Source organism: Triticum aestivum, chromosome 1B (genome assembly GCF_018294505.1).
Source record: "Triticum aestivum cultivar Chinese Spring chromosome 1B, IWGSC CS RefSeq v2.1, whole genome shotgun sequence".
NCBI lineage: Eukaryota > Viridiplantae > Streptophyta > Magnoliopsida > Poales > Poaceae > Triticum > Triticum aestivum.
The window spans coordinates 2916063-2935956 of NC_057795.1; the positions used below are offsets into that span (position 1 = coordinate 2916063).

The following is a 19894-nucleotide window of genomic DNA, read 5'->3' on the forward strand; positions in this document are numbered from 1 at the left end:
CCCAAAGGCCTTGACGGAGAGGAGGCCACCCTCCATTAACTTGAATTAGAGAGTGAGCCCCTCCATCAGGCTGTGGATGCGAGCAAAGGTCTTCCACCCTCGGCGAAGATACATGACGTGAGGGGCGGGGAACTCGACATCGGCCCACGTACCGCTCTTCCCGCAGCCCCTCATATGCAGCCGCAGCGCCTGCGGCGGGTTCATCTCCATCTCCCGTGCAAACGGGGTCGGGAGGCGAAGACGATGGTGCGGTGACTGGCGCAGCCTGATGAAGAACTCGCGGGGATTGTCCCCAACGTGACCCTCCACCCTGGGAAGGGCCGCTGGCGGAGGCGAGCCCGCTGTGCCGCCCCATCCTCCTCTTCCCCGAGCACCACGGCGACCACGGCCTCGCCAATGGCCTCGCCCCCTTCCTTTTCCCCTCGCGGCTGGCTCCGCCACCACAGGCTCTTGGGGAGGAGGGATGCACTGTCGAGCGGAGACTCTCGCTGCCACCATCGAAGGACCAGGATTCCCCTTCTCCATGGAGGATAAGAGGAAGGAAGAAGCAGAAATGGAGAGAAGCAGATGACGAAGGATTGAGGGGTGCTGTTCCTCTCGCTCCCCTCTTTATAAAGAGCCGGGGCGGGGCTCGACCGCCCCTTTCGACCAATCCGGCTCATTGAAGTGACAGCGGGCGGGGCCATAGACCGCCCTCCTTGCCCAATTGAAGGCACGTGGGAAACGACCCACGCCCGCACGTCTTCCCGTATCCCACGCGCCTGCCATTCGCCCTGCATGCAGCGAACGTGGCGCAAAAGACGGGCGTAATGGGACGCGTGGAGCAGCGGTTCCCTAAGTACGGAGAGTAAATGAGCAGCGACCCTGCGGTCTCGAAGAGACACGCGGGCCGCCTCTTTACCGTTCACCACAGATGACGCCAGCATGCTTCGGTCACCCGCGCGCATGACCCCCATGTCACGCAATCAATGCAGGTCATGGTGAAGTGCAGCGGACGGAAAGTGGCCACGGTAAAAAAACCGCCCCGCCTGCCCGCACACTGTTTCTTGGGCCTAGCCCAACAACCGCACCGCGCTTATGTGTGGCCCAGGCCCGGGGGCTCCTGTCGGTGTACTAAAATAGGGGTTCTATCTAAGTACCCCTTACTAAGTGCACGGGCAGTCAGAGCCGCGCGGCCACGACCACACTAAGCAGGGCAAGGGAGAGGGCCGGAGCCACAGAGACAAACCATAAAGCAATGCCAAGATCGAGACCACAAGGAGCAGAGGGACGAAGAGGGCTCCCCCGGCAAGGCCCTAGCCGGGGCAGCCTCTGCGGCCCCGCAAGGTCCTTGCCGGGGCAGCTCGCCCCAACACCAGCAGAGTGAGCCACTCTTGAGCCCACGGCCTCCAACACCATCAACTACGTTGGGCCAGGGCTCGGGAGGCACCTCCATGGTGGCATACAGATCTTTGTGAAGACAAGAACAATATTCAAGATCAAAGGAGTAGAAGACGACGAGTCTCAGCAAGATCCTTGCCGAGGAAGCCCACAAGACCCCCGGCAAGGTCCTGGCTGGGGACGACCGCGACGCCGCGGCAAGACCATTGTCGGGGCCCCGGCAAGGCCCTTGCCGAGGTCGTCCGCGAGGCCGCAGCCAGGCCCACACCTGACAAGCTTTTTACCACCAATCCCATGCAGCTGCCAGCCCACCAGCCGGGCAGGCACCTGCGTGTCAACGCATGGCTCCTCTGCCAGCTCAGCACGTGCCCACGTGGTGGCATGCAGACCTTCCTGAAGGCTCCACCACCGCGCCACCTCAGCTGTTTGCCTGCCTACATGGCACCACCGCCGCGCTGGACCGGGCGCGTGTCATGACAAGGTGAAGCGGCAGTAAAGTAGAGGGGACATGTCAGGGGCGCATTTAATGCGTCTTGTCCCGTAATGGCTAGCGATAAGCTTAGCCACAGTACCTCGACGCCACCTCCTGGTGCCACTGTGGCGATCCCTTGGCCTATAAAAGGAGACCCAGGGCATCCAAGAGAAGGATTTGGACTCTTGGACAAGTTACGCTCCCTGTAGCTAGTTCGAGCCCCTCAAGAACACAGATATACACATCCAAGCAGGACTAGGGTATTACGCATCTTTGCGGCCCGAACCTGGGTAAACGACCCGTGTGCTTGCACTGACTGTTAATCCTGCTTTCCTCACCACCTAGCGCCCCGCAACCATAGTAGGGATCCTCGTTGGTCCCATAGGTGTCGTTTCCCACCGATAACAAGCCACGTCGAGCCATCAAATCCCAAGTACTGGCTGACTTCGCCGCCGAATGGACAGAGGCCGAACTCCCTAAATAGTACGGCACATATTCCAATTGGGTTATGTATTTTGACGGCTCCAAAATGCTGGCAGGGTTAGGAGTGGGAGTCGTGTTAACATCCCCCACTGGAGATGTCGTCCAGTATGTACTCCAAATCCTATACACAAACTCCTACAACACAGCCGAATACGAGGCCCTATTGCATTGTCTTCGGATGGCTGTATCCATGGGCATACAATGCCTAGAGGTGCGTGGGGATTCAAACCTCGCAATATCTCAAATAAACGGAGACTTTGATGCCAAACTTCCAAAGATGGCAGCTTATCGCAATGCCGTCTTAAAAAAGTCGGCTCGGTTCGAGGGGCTCGAATTTCATCACGTCGCCCGGGAAAGCAACCAGGCAGCTAACGTCCTTGCTCGCATTGGCGCCAAGCACGACCCCGTCCCACCCAACATCTTCCTGGAAAGGCTTTTCAAGCCGTCCGTGGTGTGGCAAGGGGAGGGCGGCAACAACAGTCCAGTTTCGAATACAACCCCAAATCCCGAACACACCAATAGTAGCGGGGGCTCAGCCACCGAAATAACATCATCAGACCATCTTATCATGGCAGTCATTGCCGCATGGACCGAACCCTTCTTGGCCTACCTTAATCGGCGAGAACTCCCTGAGGACCAGAATGAGGCTCGCCGCATTGTCCGGTGCTCGAAAGCCTACAAGGTTCACGAAGGAGAACACTACAAGAAGAGTACCACCAGAGTACTTCAAAGATGTATCTCTAAAGAGGAGGGACGACAGCTCCTGGCCGAAATTCATGCCGGCCTTGGCAGGCACCACGCTGCGGCTCGGGCCCTTATAAGCAAGGCCTTTCGTACAGGTTTCTATTGGCCGACGGCCCGAGCAGATGCTCAGGACCTTGTCCAACGCTGCGTTGGATGCCATCTTTTCTCAAACCAAAGCCGCATGCCGCCCACCGCTCTACAAACAATCCCCATAACTTGGCCTTTTGTGGTCTGGGGGCTTGATATGGTCGGACCCCTTAAAGGAGGAAGCCATAAGAAAAAATACCTATTGGTCATGGTGGACAAATTCATTAAGTGGATAGAGGCCAAACCGGTCAAAATGGCCGAGGCCGGACCAGTGATAGACTTCATATCCGGTGTTGTGCACCGCTATGGCGTTCCACACAGCATCATCACCAATAACGGCTCCAATTTCACGGACGACGAGGTAAAAACCTGGTGTGCTAATCTGGACATTAAACTCGATTACGCCTCCGTCTATCACCCACAAACAAATGGTCAAGTCGAACGACCCAACGGTCTCATTATGAGAGGCATTAAACCCAGACAAGTGTGGTCTTTAAAAGAATCAGACAAGCACTGGGTTGAGGAGCTTGACTCCATACTCTAGGGGCTGCGGACCACGCCCAATCGCACTACCGGATACACACCCTTTTTCATCGTGTACGGCACAGAGGCTGTGTTACCCTGCGACATCATTCATGACTCACCTCGAGTGCGCATGTATGAAGAGAGAGAAGCCGAGCTTGATCGGCAGGACAGCTTAGACGCCCTGGAGGAGGAGCGTGACGTCGCAAAAGCCCGTTCCGCATTTTATCAACAGCAGGCCCGAATATATCAAAGCAGAGAAGTACGGGCCAAGACGTATAATGTTGGCGAACTAGTGCTATGCTTGCCGGAGAAGAAAAAGGACAAACTCAAGCCCAAATGGGAGGGTCCCTTCATCATCAACGAAGTTCTCACCGGAGGAGCATACCGCCTGCGCGATGCCTCTGGCAAGCACTTAGAGCCGAACCGATGGAACGCGGCCAGACTCTGAAGATTCTACGCCTAGCGCCGGACTCTTTGTTCGTCTCCTCCTCCCTCTTGTTTCCATTATTCTCCTCTCCTTTTTGTTTTTCTTTTCTTTTTTTAGCCTCAAAGCTTTCGTGCGGCTCAACCGCACACTTGTGACGTATACATCTTCAAGCATGTACGCCCATTATACCTGGGTGCTTCCTAAGCAGAAGCTTGCTATTATTATTCCTTGAGCATCAAGCTCTTCACATATGAGTTTTTCCAAATATACCTTTTCTTCGCTACTATATGCATCGATATGACTTAAGTTTTGGCCAAGCTGGGTTGCCTGGCTCCTGTGCTTATGCCCTACGTTCCCGTTAGTTCGGCTAGGGCATAAAGGGACCACCTCTGCGATTGTTACTGCCGGGTCATCCGGATGTGTACCTCAGACTGGGTGAAGCCGAAAGCTAGCATTCTTAAGGGAATATTCGGTCGGTGAATTAAAGTTGTTTTTTTGCGCTCACTCCATTGTGAACCCCCAGAAGCTATACACACTGTGATTTTCACATCACAATTTGGACATGTACACTAATGCATGCACACCTAGGGAAAGGAACCCTTAACGGAACTATTCTCTCTGGAAGATGTTTCTTACAATTTCAATGTAATATAACATAGATAGCCGGATACAACTTGTCTGTTCAAGCCACTATGACCCCTACGCCTAGTTTCCGCGCATACTCCGGTCTATTCGGCCGCGTGGGTATCCGATAACACTCCGCACCTTCGGGTCCGCAGGTTGAGGTGAAAAGGCCGGCCATGAAAAATGATATACAATTCAGCTAGAATTACATATATCAAGGAAAGTACATAGTCACTTGGACTCAAATACTTCCTCCTCTAGACCATCTAAAAGGCGGTCTAACTTACAATCCAGTTGGGAATATTTGGCGACCACCTCTACTTGGTCATATACTAAACTAATGGGAATTTCTTCCCCATTCGACCCTAGCGGTCCGGCACGGGCCATGTGATTCGAATCTAGCTTGGTATATCGCGTCTTCACCATGGCCCAGGCCTCTCGTGCACCCTCTCAGCAGGCAGATATCTTCCATAGTCGGATACGCCGCCGCGCTCCTTTGAACAGCTCTACAAGCTCTTCCATACTTCCTGGAGGGGAGGCGGATGGTCATAGGGCCTTGGCAACACTCCGCATCGCCAGCCGAGCCTGTTCACTTGCTGATCCGGACACCTCCTCTTCAGGACGGCCCGTAAATATACCTGCAATCATAACTATATCTGTTCCATTTGTCTTTGAACTACTTTAAAAATAGTCCAGACATATACTGAATATGCCGCCCCGCAGCTTCTTGTTCTCCTTCACGGAATTGGCTAGCTGGGCTCGCACATCTTTCAATTCTTCACCCATGAAAGTGTTGTAATCCTGTAGCTTGTTTTTCTCCCCTATGACTCGGGTCAGCACATGCTCGCCTGCGGCGTGTAGCCTTTTCGCCTCTTTTTCTCCCTCTTGGGCGATCTTCAACTTATCTTCAAGTTGATCGGGCGATCCTATTATGAGATTAGCAACAGTATTAGTACAGTTGGTATACAATTATTGTTCCTCAATGGAGGGGATTGTTACCAGAAGACGCCTTCTTGAAGTTTTCAAGTTTGGTGGTAGCAGCATCTAGCTACGCCCGACACTGGTCCAGCTCTTGGGCTAGCAGGCCATTCATCTCTGTAAGGACCTAGTTATACAACGATCCTTAAATCAGTTGTACCAACTGCTTTCAGTCTCGGGGGCTACGGGCATATGGTTATCCTTTTCGGACAAAGAAACTTACCTGCACATCTGTCAAATGTTGCTTTGTGGCTTTCCTAAGCCCATATCAAGCAGCTCGGATGTATGCGTCAGCCGAGCTGAAGGCATGGAATGCCTCTCCCGAGAACTTGGGGTCTCGTAAGACAGCTTGGCAGCACCGATGATTCATGGCGCTCTCTACTTCCGAGTTGGTAACGGACATGTATTCCGAACCCTCGGCCGCCACCTCTCCGGTGGGATCTAAATCCCGGTTGTCGGGAGTGCGATCGGCCGGATCCCCGGACACAGTCCGGCAAACCTTTTTCCTGATACAGGACCAACATGACAATCACTGATTGGGTACGACTGTCAAAGCATACCTTCAAATCCATACCTCTTCGACGAAGGACCGGCCTTGTCTTCGCCGACCTTCCTTTTCGAGGCCTCGCTGCCGCGGGAGCTGCTCTTCTTGGAGTCATCCCCAGCGTGGCACGACGTGCCGAATGCCTCCCCTTTGAAGCAAGAGACAGTGCGGTGGGTGAGGCAGTGCGAGGAAACTCTTTCAAGGGGGATTTCTCCTAATTACTTACATGGGAAGCTGGAAGAAGACCAGGATAATCGGTGATGATGGCCACTTCTGTGCTGTCATAGCTCGCCTGGTAAAACACCCCTTCCGCGAGTACCATGAATATATCCGGGTCCTCTTCAAACCCAGGATCGAGATCCTGGTTGTGATTCTCCGGCTGTGGGGCAGGGCTATTAAGCCCCTCGGTTACCTTCCGCCAGTGCTGTTCCAAAATAGACGGATTGGGAATTCGTTAAAGATGGCTAAGAGAGCGGGGTGAATAAAAGCAAAGGAGTTGGGACTTACCCAGCTGGGAGGGTTGTACATGGAGTGCCCATCTCTGCGATTGATGCGGAGAACCCCTTTAAACAGCTCAGCCAGTATCTTGGCTAGGGCGGCGGGTGTGTCCAGACCTTTCCGACCACAGCGGGAGGCGTCATCCTCCCCATTGTAGTGCCACATTGGGAGCCCTCTATATTGAAGTGGCTGAAGCCCTCGCACTATGGAGGTCGCCATTACCTCTACTATTGTAAAACCAGACTGGGCAAGCATCTTTATCTTGCCCAGGAGCTGACGAACCTCAGCACTGTCCTCCTCTTCAAGACTTCGGGGACGCCAGCTGTGACGTTTCTGCAATGGGACGCTTGTAAACTCTGGGAGACCCTTGCGGACTGGGTCGGGAAGAGTGACGTCTTCTATATAGAACCATTCAGAAGACCATTCTTCGGATGCTTTCCTTGGTGTGCCAGACATGTATCCAGTACCGGCGACGCGCCATACTTCGGCTCCGCCCACTTCGAGTATTGACCCTTGGTGATTGCGCGGGACAAGACAGAACAATTTTCTCCACAATTCGAAATGGGCCTCAATGCCCAGGAACAGTTCGCACAAACCGACGTAGCCCGCAATATGCAGAATGGAGGCGGGAGTAAAGTTACGCAGCTGAAGGTCATAGTATTCCAGAAGCCCTCGGAGGAACGGATGGACCGGAAACCCAACGCCCCTTAGCAGATAAGGAACAAAACAAACACGCTCCCTCCCAGATGGGTTAGGAAAATCCTCCGCCTGGGTCTCGCCGTTAAGGGAAGCTCCCCTGCTCGAACAGGGACCAGATGTGCAGGCGGGAGGAATCCCTGCGTTTGTAGCTCCTCTAATTGGCTGTGGGCCACTGAGCACATTTGCTACTGACCTCTCTCTGAGTCGGAGGAGGAACTGGGAATGCTAGCCATGTTGGAATGGCTTCTCCTAGTAGTCTTTGGGGATTTTTCTCCGTGAGATATTGAATGGATCTAAGATCCGATCTCTTTAAATAGGCGCTCTTCCTCGCCTGAACGGGGTGCTATTTGCAAAAATACCCTGACCCCCCACATTCGCTCAACACGTGGAACACGAGGTAATTAAACGCGCGGAAGCCGAGGGGAGACATTGAATCTACGACCGAATACACTACTTGAAAATCATTAAAGGAGGAACCCGCCTTGCAATGCCGAAGACTATTGGTGTGCCGAACTCCTCGCTATTGAAGACCGGTTCGGGGGCTACTGAGGGAGTCCTGGACTAAGGGGCCCTCGGGCGTCCGGCCTATTATCAACGGGCCAGACTGATGGGCTGTGTAGACATGAAGGCCGAAGACTATACCCGTATTCGGATAGGACTCTCCTTGGCGTGGAAGGCAAGCTTGGTGATCGATTATGAAGATTCCCTTCTATGTAACCGACTCTATGTAACCCTAGATCTCCCTGGTGTCTATATAAACCGGAGGACTTAGTCCGAAAGGGAGATACTCATTACCATAGTCATACAGGCTAGACTTCTAGGGTTTAGCCATTACGATCTCGTGGTAGATCAACTCTTGTAATACTCATATTCATCAAGATCAATCAAGCAGGAAGTAGGGTATTACCTCCATAGAGAGGGCGCGAACCTGGGTGAACATCGTGTCCCCCGTCTCCTGTTACCATCGACCTTAGACGCACAGTTCGGGACCCCCTACCCGAGATCCGCCGGTTTTGACACCGACACCAGCTATGCTCCGATAGACGCTGTCTTGTTAGGGTCCGTCAGATGTACTTGAAATTTTACTATTTCCTCAGCTGGCTTGAATGAGGTGGATTTAGATCTCTTATCGAGGATCACATTGTCCCTATCCACCATGGACCGTAGGGTGGTTTGTTCTTTGGCCGCTAGGGGGGCAGGGATGCGGTTTTATTTTCGGCGTGTAGCGCTTTGTCCGGATCGCTTGAAATTGTGATAATTCCGTTGGGTCCGGGCATTTTAAGCTTCATGTACCCGTAATGGGGTATAGCTTGAAAGCGTGAGAAAGCGTCCCGACCGAGGATGGCGTGATACCCACTGTTGAAAGGGACCACATGGAAGAGGAACTCATATTTAATTCTCCCAAAGCATCGTGCTTCTCGACTGGGGATTATGCCTCGAAAGGTGGTGTTACTTTGCTCGATGCGTGATCTATCCATTTGCATTTTGTCGAGCGTGTCTTCATAAATTAGGTTAAGCCAAATGCCGCCATCCATGAGAACTTTAGTAAGCCGAAAACCGTCCACAATGGGGTTCAGTACTAGGGCGGTGGGTGCTTGGACTGACCGAGCCTTTGGTTCGTCTTCGGCTGTAAAGGTTATTGTCGTGTCGTTACATGGGCTCGGTGCGGTAAATTGGTGGATTTCGGCGAGGTCACGGAGTGCCATTTTTCACCGATTATTTGAACAAAAGGTCTTCAAGACCGTGAGGACGTTAAAGTTATTCCTCTGCAGAGAGTGTTTCTTTGGAGTGGTGGTGGTGAGGATGGCCTCCCCACTCTTTGCTACCTGTCGGAGTACCCAACTCGCTCGAAGGCTATGGGTTGGGTTTGTGCTTGGAGTTGCATGTATTGGACAGGGCTTATCAAGGAGTTCGTCAAGAACGGACCTATATCCCGTGAAGGGTTTATCTTTTCTACCCGCAGACTGATGGCCGCACACCCCACTAGGGTGTGTTCATTTAGTCCGGGCCGCACACTGCTTGAAGGCAGCGGGCTCCAATTGAGTTTTCTGGGCCCTCCATGTGCTTTCCATTGCACAATACTTTTGTACCACATGTGATAGTTTGGTAAAGCTCTATATGTGACGACGGTCGAGGGCATTCAGTATTACCTTGTCAATACAGTTGCGATGAAAGACCGGAACTACGTCGTCGTCGGAGAAATCTTTGATCTTGTTTTTAACAAGCAGGAATCTGGCCCAAAAGTGGTGGATCGTTTCCTGAGGTTGCTGCCGTACATACATCGGGTCGTATATATCTGCAGGACCTGAGTTGCTTGGGGAATATAGATTGTAGTGGGTGGGTGGTTTAAAATCTGAATCCTGTCCCACATCTGTATTTGGAGCTTGTAAGGTCTCCGAGTCGACCAGTTCGGGTCCGGGGAGATCCAAGGGCTCCCCCGATCCTACATCTGATCCAGGGTTCGGAGGACGTGAAGTCCCGTCCGAAGGGAGGATATCCGGCTCGAGGGATTCGGAGACCCGAACATACTTGGTCTTCAACATAGGGAAGTGTCTTCGGCTTGTTCCTCAACGACCGCTACCAGGTGGGTGATCGGCGGGCGATAAATTTCCCTCTCGTCAAGCTTGAGCCCGATCCGATCATAATCCGTTGAAACCCCCAGGGCAGCGATGCGGTCCAGCAGCTCGTTTAAGGACCAGATATCTGTCGGATCCATCTTGTCGGAGTACTCGAGGCCGATGCGAGGACGGTGTTCCTTGGTCGTAGGGGGTGTTGTGGGCTTGATGGCCGTACGAGCGCCTACGATGAAACAGCCGAGCTGGAGGGTCTGCCCAGAAGTCAGGCTCCTTCTAGAAGTGATATTATCGTTGATGACAAGGCGAGCCATAGACCGATTTTGTTGATAGCACGGAAGATCTCTCAATGATAGCACCAATGTCGGTGTCGAAACTGGCAGATTTCGGGTAGGGGGGCCCAAGCTGTGCGTCTAAGGATCGATGGTAACAATGGACAAAGGCACACAATGTTTACCTAGGTTCGGGCCCTCTTAATGGATGTAAAACCCTACTCCTGCTTGATTATATTCGAAGAGTATAGATGTTACAGGAGTTGATCTACCTCGAGATCGTGGTGACTAAACCCTAGATGTCTAGCCTATGAATATTCCAATGATGGTAATGATGATAGCCTCTACGGACTAAACCCTTCGGTTCATATGCACACTGGAGAGGCCTAGGGTTTGTACAAGGTCGGTTCGCAAAGGGAAGGAAACTACACATCCAGACTGTAATCTTGCCGTTCACGCATGGAGGAGTCCCACCCGGACAAGGAGGATGGTCTTTTGCTTGATCTTCACAGCCCACTCAGTCTGTCCCATATTCCTGGGCCAGTAACTTGAGGACCCCTGAATCCTGGACTCCCTCAGCCGCCCCCCTCCCACCGGCCCGGATTCGCTCCGCCGCGGCCGGTCGCCACCGCGCCGGCGGTTCATACGAAGGGGGCGAAGGCACCACGCAAACGGGCGGTGAATGACGGTCGGAACCTAGCCGAAAGTGCGGCTCGACCGACGAAAACCTTGAAAGCAGCCGCGGCAGCTCGGGCCGACGACTCGCAGCCACGGCCGGCGGCGTCCTCCAGTAGTCAAGGAGCCGTTCCTCCACCTCCGCCGCCACAACTGCCAGCCGTGGAGGAAGATGTGGCCACGCCCACGGCCACCGCCTCCAACATGTTCGATCATATGTCGCAAAGGTAAAAAAAATATTTTGTGCTCTAGTTTGTTGTTTCAAATTGAATGTGATGTTGAATGTTTGTACGTTCAATTCTAGTCTTGATGATGAATCTGTTTTGCACGCGACAAATGTGGCAAATGATGATTATGCGTCGCACGAGTATGTGTTATTAGAATATGCAACCCAATATGGGGATGACAATCTTGACATGGACAATGAGGACTTTATGGCGAAGGGAAGAAGTGGAAACAATTGCAATGCGGAGGATGTGTTGATATGCACCGCACGGAAGAAAGTCTCTCAAGATGCATCCTTTGGAAGCGACCAAACGGTAAACACCTATTGGCAACGCATCAAGGATTACTTCGATGAGCACAACACAAGTGGTCACTTCCGTTCGAGCGACTCTCTTTGCCAATGTTGGTCCACCATCAACGCCGAATGCCAAAATTGGGCCGGTTGCTTGTCAAATGTTGCTCCAATGAACCCAATTGGTTGCGATGATAGTGATGATCGTACCACGGTTCACAATGTGTTTGGCGTTGATGACACTCATTAATGATATCCATGTGCATTTTAATTTGTAGGCTGAAAAACTTTGCTTGGGACATTGCACTTTTGACAGATGGATTTGAAACTATGATGATGATGATGCACTTTTTTTAGGGATCTGAACTATGCATTTTATTTCAAATTTTAAGTGATATTTGACTGCAAAACTGCGGCTGTACAGTGGCTGAACAACAGCCGCGCGGCCGCCGGTCGGTTTTACATCTTCGTTTTGGATCATCTATTGTAGTTGCTCGTTTTTTACATCTCCATCTTGGACCATCTGTTGAAGTTGAGCCTTTTTCGAAGATGTAAAAGACACTTTTTGGTGCTCCATATTTGAACCATCACCGGTTTGAAGCACCAAAATATACATCATCTATTCAGTATACCCAGCGTTTGTTGCTTGACCCGCCACGGCAGGGGGCGGGTTCTGGTTTGTCGACGTTCCCGGAACCAGACGATCTTGTTCATCGTACTGGAGCTGATTTTGGCCTACTGGCCCTGCCATGAAGACCGCCGCATGACGAGGCGGCTCAAAAGATTCCGAGCTGTCCTCATCGTCAGAATACCCTCCTAGCCTTTCATAGAAGAGTGAGACGATTGATACTGTCTCGCCCATGGATGATTCATTGTCAGATTCCACGAGCGTGTTTCATCTCAAAATTGAATCAGGAGTCGGCTCCGGCTCCTAGCGAGTTCCACTGATCAAGCCGACGAAAGCATGTTTCAAGCCGGTTTTCATCCTGCTGGGTCTCGTCTGGCCGAGTTGAAATAGACGGGCCGTCTCAACTTGGTCGGAAGCGTCATGAAAATCGAAAATTGGCTCGCCAATCGCCCTAATGAAGACATGAATCTTGCCGAAGGGGACCCTGTATCCTGACTTGATAGAGTCGTTCTCGGGACCTCAATCCAAGACGTCAATGTAGAGAGCTTTCTGCGGCGACTCTTCATCATCTGGCCGATCACGTCACGTATCCCTCTATCCATGGGAAAATTTTCTCCAAGAACTCAACACCACCGTGCGGTGGCCCCGCAGTGGGCTCCAACTATTGTGGTTTTTTCACGGCAGATGTTCTCGCGTGGGGACTTAGTCGTGAGGTCATTGCAACTAGGCAGTGGCTTAAACGGGGTTTATCGGGAACGAAGGACACAAGTTTACCCAGGTTTGGCCCCTCACGATGGAGGTAAAAGTCTACATCCTGCTTAACTGATATTGCTTGGAGATGTCGATTACAAGGGTGCAGAATCACTAACCTAGCTTTTGAGGGATTGTAAGTTAGTCCTTCCATCTCAGGACTCCCCTTTATATAACAGATTGAGTCCCTAGGCTTACATATATTTCGCGTCATCATATTGTCAATAGGGCTGGACACGAGCCGAGCCGAGCCGAGTTCAGTCCGAGCCTGGCTTTGGCTCGCCTAAAGCGAGCCGAGCTCGGCTCGGCTCGTTGGTTGAACGAGCCTGTTTCTGGAGGCTCGGCTCGTTTTGCCTCTGGCTCGGTCCAGCCCGAACAGCTCGTGTGTGCACTGCTATACTGAACTATACTGAACTTTTGAACAGCCAAACAATGCAACGCATACAGAATTTGGACAGCAACTGCATTTCGAAGCACTCTGTCATCGGCAGCATAGATCAACAGAGAGAAAAGAGTAAAGATTGGGGATGGTCAATGGTGTTCTCGCCTTGGTCACCTACGTTGGCTGGAACGGCGTGGAATGAGTGCTGTTGTAGTCGGTGGAGGCCTGGAGGTCAGCCTCAGATGGGAAGATGTCAAGCGCTGGAGCCAGTAGCTTTACCTTCTCGTTCTTGGTGCGCTCGAAGAGAAACAAGCAGAGGCACGACCGGCGGCGGCTGGTCTGGCGAGTTCCGTGGCGACTCTGTCAGAGCCAAAACCAACGCGCCCAGCTTTGGGGGCTCTCGACGAGGCAAGGAGGGATGCGAGGAGAAGGCCAATGAAGGGAAGGGAACAGTGGCAACTTGTGCAGAGACGGCGGCGACTCACGCGGAGAGGACGGTGGGATGGGGGGTGGCGGCGGCGGCGGCGGAAGGCAAAGCCAGTTGCGTACTCGTGAGTTCTCTGGCTTCAGTCGGGGCCTCTGGGATGAGTGGAGATGTTTTTGGGCTGGGCCTCAATCGGTGCACCGAGTTGGACCGGGCCAAACTCGGCTCGGCTCGGTCGGATATCGGGCCTACTTTTCAAACTCGGCTCGCTACAAATACTTCACGGGCCGAGCTGATTCGGGCCGAGCTGAAACGAGCTACGAGCCGAGCTGAAAAGCTCGTTCGTGCGTCCAGCCCTAATTGTCAACATGTATCGTCCTCTAACTCCTATTTATCTTCTTCTCAAAAAAAAAACTCCTATTTATCTTACTCCCCAAGTTAGGAAGTTTTCGTTGGTCTCTTCCTCGTTATATCACCATGTCCTGCAAAATAGGACGGCCCATAGTGCCTTAGGGTATCCGTCCGGGTCATACCCTAAGCTGGGTCTTGGTCCTGGGAAATATCCCCAACAGCACCCCTGGCAGCCTGACCCGCCACTGCTAGGATTTTTTCGCCGGCAACTGCTAGCCATTCCTGCAGTAGTGATATCAGGGGGAGGATGCACGTATCTCACCCCCGGAATAGTTGCTAGCCCTCGTTTGACCTTTTGATCCAGCCAGCAGCGTCGAGACCCGTAATACCAGCGAGCTAGCTGATGAGGATCCGGGGACTCCATTGCCTCACGCATCGCCTGGACGAAAACCCCGATACAAGTCACCCCATTGACTCAATCTATAATTATCCGCCGGATCTCATTAGGCCTTGCATTTATCAACAATTGCAACGCATGCTCCACCAGAGCTTTTGTGCTAGGAAACCAAGAGTGGATCTTGTGCTTCCGCAGTAAAACAGTGTCACCAGCGCAGAATACCTCCAACTGCATCATCATCGCCGACGGCGGCTGTGGGATTGGGGGTGGGGATGGGGGGAGGTGGGCTGCTTGGGCCGCATGGGATGCGGAATATGAGAGAGAGAGAGAGAGAGAGAGAGAGAGATTCCGTTCCTTTTTTTAGATAAATGACGCAGCCATCCACCAACCGGTCCCACATGTCAGCATCCCAGGTCATCCCCATGCGTCAGCACCGGCATAGTGATGGTCAAAGGCTTTGACCGGACGGCAAGGCACCGTATGGCCTTTTGTGAGGCGCAGGCGAGTGGAGGAGGGCAAAAGTGAGCACAATTAGATGGGCGGAGGGAAACTGAGTATATATATGTTATATATTTACAAACATGAGGCTAGCAAATGGATGAAGAAACATAAGAGTACAGAACAGAGCATCAAGTAAGGAATTTTTTCATGTACAAAATGGAAAAACAAGGCAGCAAACAGGACTACTGTCTTGTTGTGCTGCTAAATGGATTCCTAAGCCAGAGTCGTATGATCTCACGAAGGAAACAATCCCACCAAAGTCATTAGAGTTGCATGAAGCAGTCCCATCAGACTAGTCAATGCTTTCTTCTTCTTCTTCTTCTTCTTCTTCTTCTTCTTCTGCTTCTCGTTCTTCTTCTTCTTCAAAGGCTGCCAAGTGGATGAACAAACTTAGCAAGAGTAAGTAGTAGATCGTTAATGACGCAAGCATCTTTCTAGATACAAAAATGAAAAGAACAAGGCAACAAATGGGATTGCAGTATTACACATATGAAATCTTTTCTTGGGGATGTGCTCAATCTTTTGCCAGTTTGGATGTCCTACAGTTCGACAAGACTCCAGGAACTCATCATTGCAGAATAGAAGTACAAACTCCTCAAGCGACTGTGGCAGTGTTGGAAGCGACCGGATATAGTGGCAACATCTGATATACAGTTCCTTTAGTGATGTGAGGTGCGCTATATTGCCTGGTAAGGTGTACCAGTCGCAGTGAACAAGACAGAGCAAACGAAGATGACGGAAAGCCTCAAGTCCAGGAAAACATCCGAGTTGGCCGCATTCCAAGAAAAGAAGGTTTTGCAGGTCCTTTGGGGTACCATTCCAGTATGGGTACCTCGTACCATTGTAGCGTTCGATAAATAGTGTTTCAAGCCCAGCGGGAGGGCACATGCCTTCAAGTACATCTGCTTCAACTTCTGGACTGCACCTTGTACCATCATCACCATCCCATGACAATGTCAGTTTAGTGAGCCGTTCCTTGGCAGCTAGATTTGCTTCAAGAGCTTCCTCCATGCTTTTAACATTTTCAAGGCCATAGATATGCAGGCTGCCGCTGAGCTTGTTTAGGTCCCTTAGTTGATTTACCCCACACCCTTTTTCATTCCTTACTGTGAAGCCTGGTATCGTTCGGAGTGAGATCAGGCTGCCTATGTTACGAAATTTTACATATCGCGAACAGAACACGTGCCGCAGGTTGATAAGGCCAGGTAAGGCAAATTCCCAAGGTTCTCCATGAAAATCTAGCAGCTGGATATGGTGAAGTTTAGTTAGCGCCCATGGTAAATATACCGTACATCTCAAATTTGTCGTCAAAGCAAGATAGCGTAGGTGCTTTAAATGACTAATGGACTCTGAGATCGAGAACTTAATAGGTTGTTCGAGTGGATCATATTCCAGGCTGAGTTCAACGGCCAATACCCGCAATTTCGGTAGCCTCTTGCATATATTCTCAAAGAATTTTACCTCAACTGGTCTACTCCTTTGAACACGATAAATAATGAGAGTGCGTAAACATTCCAATCCAAGGATCTTCTTAATAATCAATTCTCCATCATAATTCTGAACAACAAGATGGCGGACATCTCTTGGAACAACTCCTTTCCAACCTTCTCCTGTATCACTCTCTGCATTCTCGATTATGAAGTAGTCCCTTCCAGTGATTTTGTCCAATAAATCATGCATCAGATCATGAATTCTGAATTGGTCGGTCTTTAGAAAATCATCAATCGAGCCTTTTTCTAGCTGCAGAAATGAGCACGACACTAACTCTTGAACATAGCCCTCAGCTACATCTTCCATGTCCTCTGTTGCACAGCTGGTCTTTAAAAACCCTTGTGCAATCCAAAGATGAATTAACTCGGCCCTTGTCAACATCGATCTTCTGGGGAAAATATGGCAGTACTCTAAGCATCGCTTGATGTCCGGATTAAGCTGCTGATAACTCCAGAAAAGAGAACCCATGGTGTCATTCAACAAGTCAAGATTTGCAGTGTTTTTCCAAAAGAGGATATCTGGGTGTGCCCTAAGCTGTCCTGCCACTGTTACAGCCGCAATAGGTGATCTATGTAGCTTTTTTGCAATCACCCCCGCGACTGGTACAAATTCCTCTTCAACGACATTTGTACCACCCAATGCGTAATGCATGAACATCAACAAGTATCCATCCTCATCTAAATCAGGCATTCTAATAGGTTCATCAGTGCATAGAGTTCTAGCTGCAACTTTTGTTCGAGCCGTCACCAAAATTTTGCTTCCTTTCATCCCAACATTGAGCGGAGAGATTAGTTCCTCCAGCTGTGGATCGTTCCTTGTCTTCACCCAGATATCATCCAATATCAAGAAGAAACGTTTGCCACTCAATGATTTCTTCAACTTCTCTTCCAGCTCCTCATGATCTGAAATATTGGAGTGCCGATCTTTGGTAATATCCCTCAGCATATCATGAAATATGTCATCCACACTAAAAGTCTCAGACATATGAATACACATGATGGTGTCAAAAAGTTCCTCCTCCTTGCATTCCTCCTCTATGTAATCTCGAGTATATCGTGCAAAGGTAGTCTTCCCGGACCCTGCGATGCCATATATGCCAATCACCGAGTAGCATGGTCTAGTGCTCGAGCTGGGTGGTGTCTCACGGAGTTTAGCCATGATATCCTCACGCAATGCCTCCCGACCAAATACCTTCCGTTTGCTAGCAGTTCTAATTTTGCTCCTGTTCTTGTTGGCCGTATCACTCAGTGTGTTCTTGCTTCCCGCTCCCAAGAGTGATGACTTCTTCACTTCGCTAACCATGCTTTCTACCTTCTCTATTTTTTTCTTCAAGTTCCGTCTTGAAATAATAGTAAGGACAGAATCTAATGCGGTGGCATTCTCCTGCACGAAGCAAATTCTCAAATGAATATGCCAGTCATATGTCTATTCTATCTATTAGAGGTAGGTGACTATAATGTATACCAGATGCGATATCTTTGGTGAAAAAAATATGGGAAAATAGACATGCAGAAAGAACATTCAGATGTCATTCATAGAAGAAAACTGACCATGAGGGAAAAAATATTAGCACAAACAACATACATGAAATATATGATAATGATAACTAATATCATTTATGATCCAAATCTGAAGTGTTGTGCACAACATAGTATTACAACGCAAATCGACAATTTTGTAACTTACGTCAGGTAAGACAGATCAGTGGGCCATGAGATTCTCTTATAAACCATTCGTCAAATTGGCAATCATGCAGGTTATCAATCAAATGTATTCAATTGTCAAATACAAGTTCGTAGCATGTGTTGTTTTATTTCCCTTTTTGACATCAATGACTTATGTGAAATAAGATAATTACACTGATTATAATTTTGCCCCACAACATATCTCCCAGAAATAACAAAAAAATAGAAAAAGGAATATCCTGACACATGTTCATAGAGACAGAGAGCATATGAGATGAGGAGTGGGCGATGAAATTGGGGTACCTGGTAATCTGTGATGCCAACCACGTCATAGGAGCACCCCTGATAAGTGTGAGCGGCCTTAATTGCATGACCTGTCAAATATAATATGGACCTACAACAGTTCTTGAAGAAGTTGAAGAAGTTGCACCACCAAGAGAGCCCCCACCCAATGGAATCAGAGGATGCAGTCGCCGGAACTGCTTGTTCATCTAAGACCGCACCCTCAGTGAAATCTAAGGAGCTCGACTCTGAATTCGAGGGTGCAATCACCGGAACTCTTAATTCGTCTGAAACAGCAACATTGGTAGGCTCTGGAACTGATTCTTGTGAGGCAGCACCCACCGAGTTATGCGGGACAGGGTCGTCTGAGGGGACATCATTTGTAGCCGCCAGAACCGGTCCATGGGAGGCCGCAACACTGGTAGTAAGGGGAACTGGTCCATCCGAGGCCACAGAACTGGTAATCACTGGCACGGTCTCATGGGAGGGCGCAACAGTATTGGTTGTCCGAGGGAGTACATCCTCTTGCCTCCACAAGGAGATGTTCCGCGCCCGCCGCAGTAGCCGAGCTGATCCGCTCCTGAAGCTCTTGTTGAAGTGAGTAATGCAGGTGGCCACAGCACTGGCAGCCACGTGAAGTACATCCTCTGATTTTCTCCTGATGATGAATGCATTTCTCCGGATGATGGGTGCGATACTCCGGTTGAATCGAGCCGATCCCCTCCGGACGATGCGTGCAATCACCAGACAGCTCCTATTGAAGCGGTCAATGTCGTTCTGCACTATGAGGCAGAGACGACGCCAAAATCTGAAGCGGTACAACTCGATGTCCTGGTGATCATCCAAGATGTCTTCCGCATCCTCCCGAGCGTGCCTCAGCATGGCCGCCATCTTGTCCAGGGCCGCCACGTCGGATTTCCTTCTCATCTCATCTCCTCTCTTTATCATCCTCTCTTGATAAACGGCCTGCAGCATCTTCTCTAGCTCCGGCATGATATGGATCTCCAGCTCCCGGAGCTTCTTGGACACGTCGCAGCTGAGCCAGGAAGGGATCTTGGGAACGAAAAAGTTGAGGGTGGGCGCCACGAACCAGCCAAGGACGGCCATGCCCCAGCCAATAGAGGCAATAACATAGGTAGTCGCCATGGGTTGTGCTGCGCGGTGCTGTGGAGACGAAGGGCACGATGCTGTGTCCTTTTCTTCTTTTTTCCTAGCAAGGGGCGAGGTAGAGAGTGAGGGAGATCAGAGGCGATGTTTTAACTTTCATTTTGGCTAGGTCGTCCCTCGTCGGAAGAAGCACGCGTTCCCAGCCTCCGATGTCAATGGGTGCCGTATGCTGGCCGGCTGGCTCACCAACCACTCGACACCTATTTTTGCTCCAACATACTACCTCCGTCCTGGTTTATTGATCCTTATTACATTTCAGGCGAAATTTCGATCATAGATTTAACAAACAAAATGTCTATGCATGTCATAAAAAATTATGTCACTCAAAATTATGTTCA

At 50.6% G+C, this 19894-nt stretch overlaps 1 protein-coding gene across 1 annotated transcript; it reads right to left on the reverse strand.

Annotated features, from left to right (window-relative positions):
• Positions 1-15345: 15345 nt before the first annotated feature.
• Positions 15346-19535, reverse strand: LOC123102176 (putative disease resistance protein RGA1). Its single transcript, XM_044523482.1, has 4 exons — positions 18411-19535; positions 17170-17805; positions 15693-16998; positions 15346-15617 (listed from the first exon to the last, which is right to left on the reverse strand). The coding sequence occupies exons 1-4, from the start codon at positions 19533-19535 to the stop codon at positions 15346-15348; spliced, it is 3339 nt and encodes a 1112-aa protein (XP_044379417.1).
• Between the last annotated feature and the right edge of the window lie 359 nt (positions 19536-19894).

What these genes read in the sequence shown, in the direction of transcription:
- LOC123102176 (XM_044523482.1), bottom strand. Translation starts at nt 19,535, where the DNA reads ATGGCGACTACCTATGTTATTGCCTCTATTGGCTGGGGCATGGCCGTC. An exon ending in TGAAAGGAAGCAAAATTTTG is followed by an intron (nt 16,999 to 17,169) that starts GTGACGGCTCGA and finishes ATTGCAAAAAAG; the next exon opens with CTACATAGATCACCTATTGC. An exon ending in GGAATGCGGCCAACTCGGAT is followed by an intron (nt 15,618 to 15,692) that starts GTTTTCCTGGAC and finishes ACACCTTACCAG; the next exon opens with GCAATATAGCGCACCTCACA.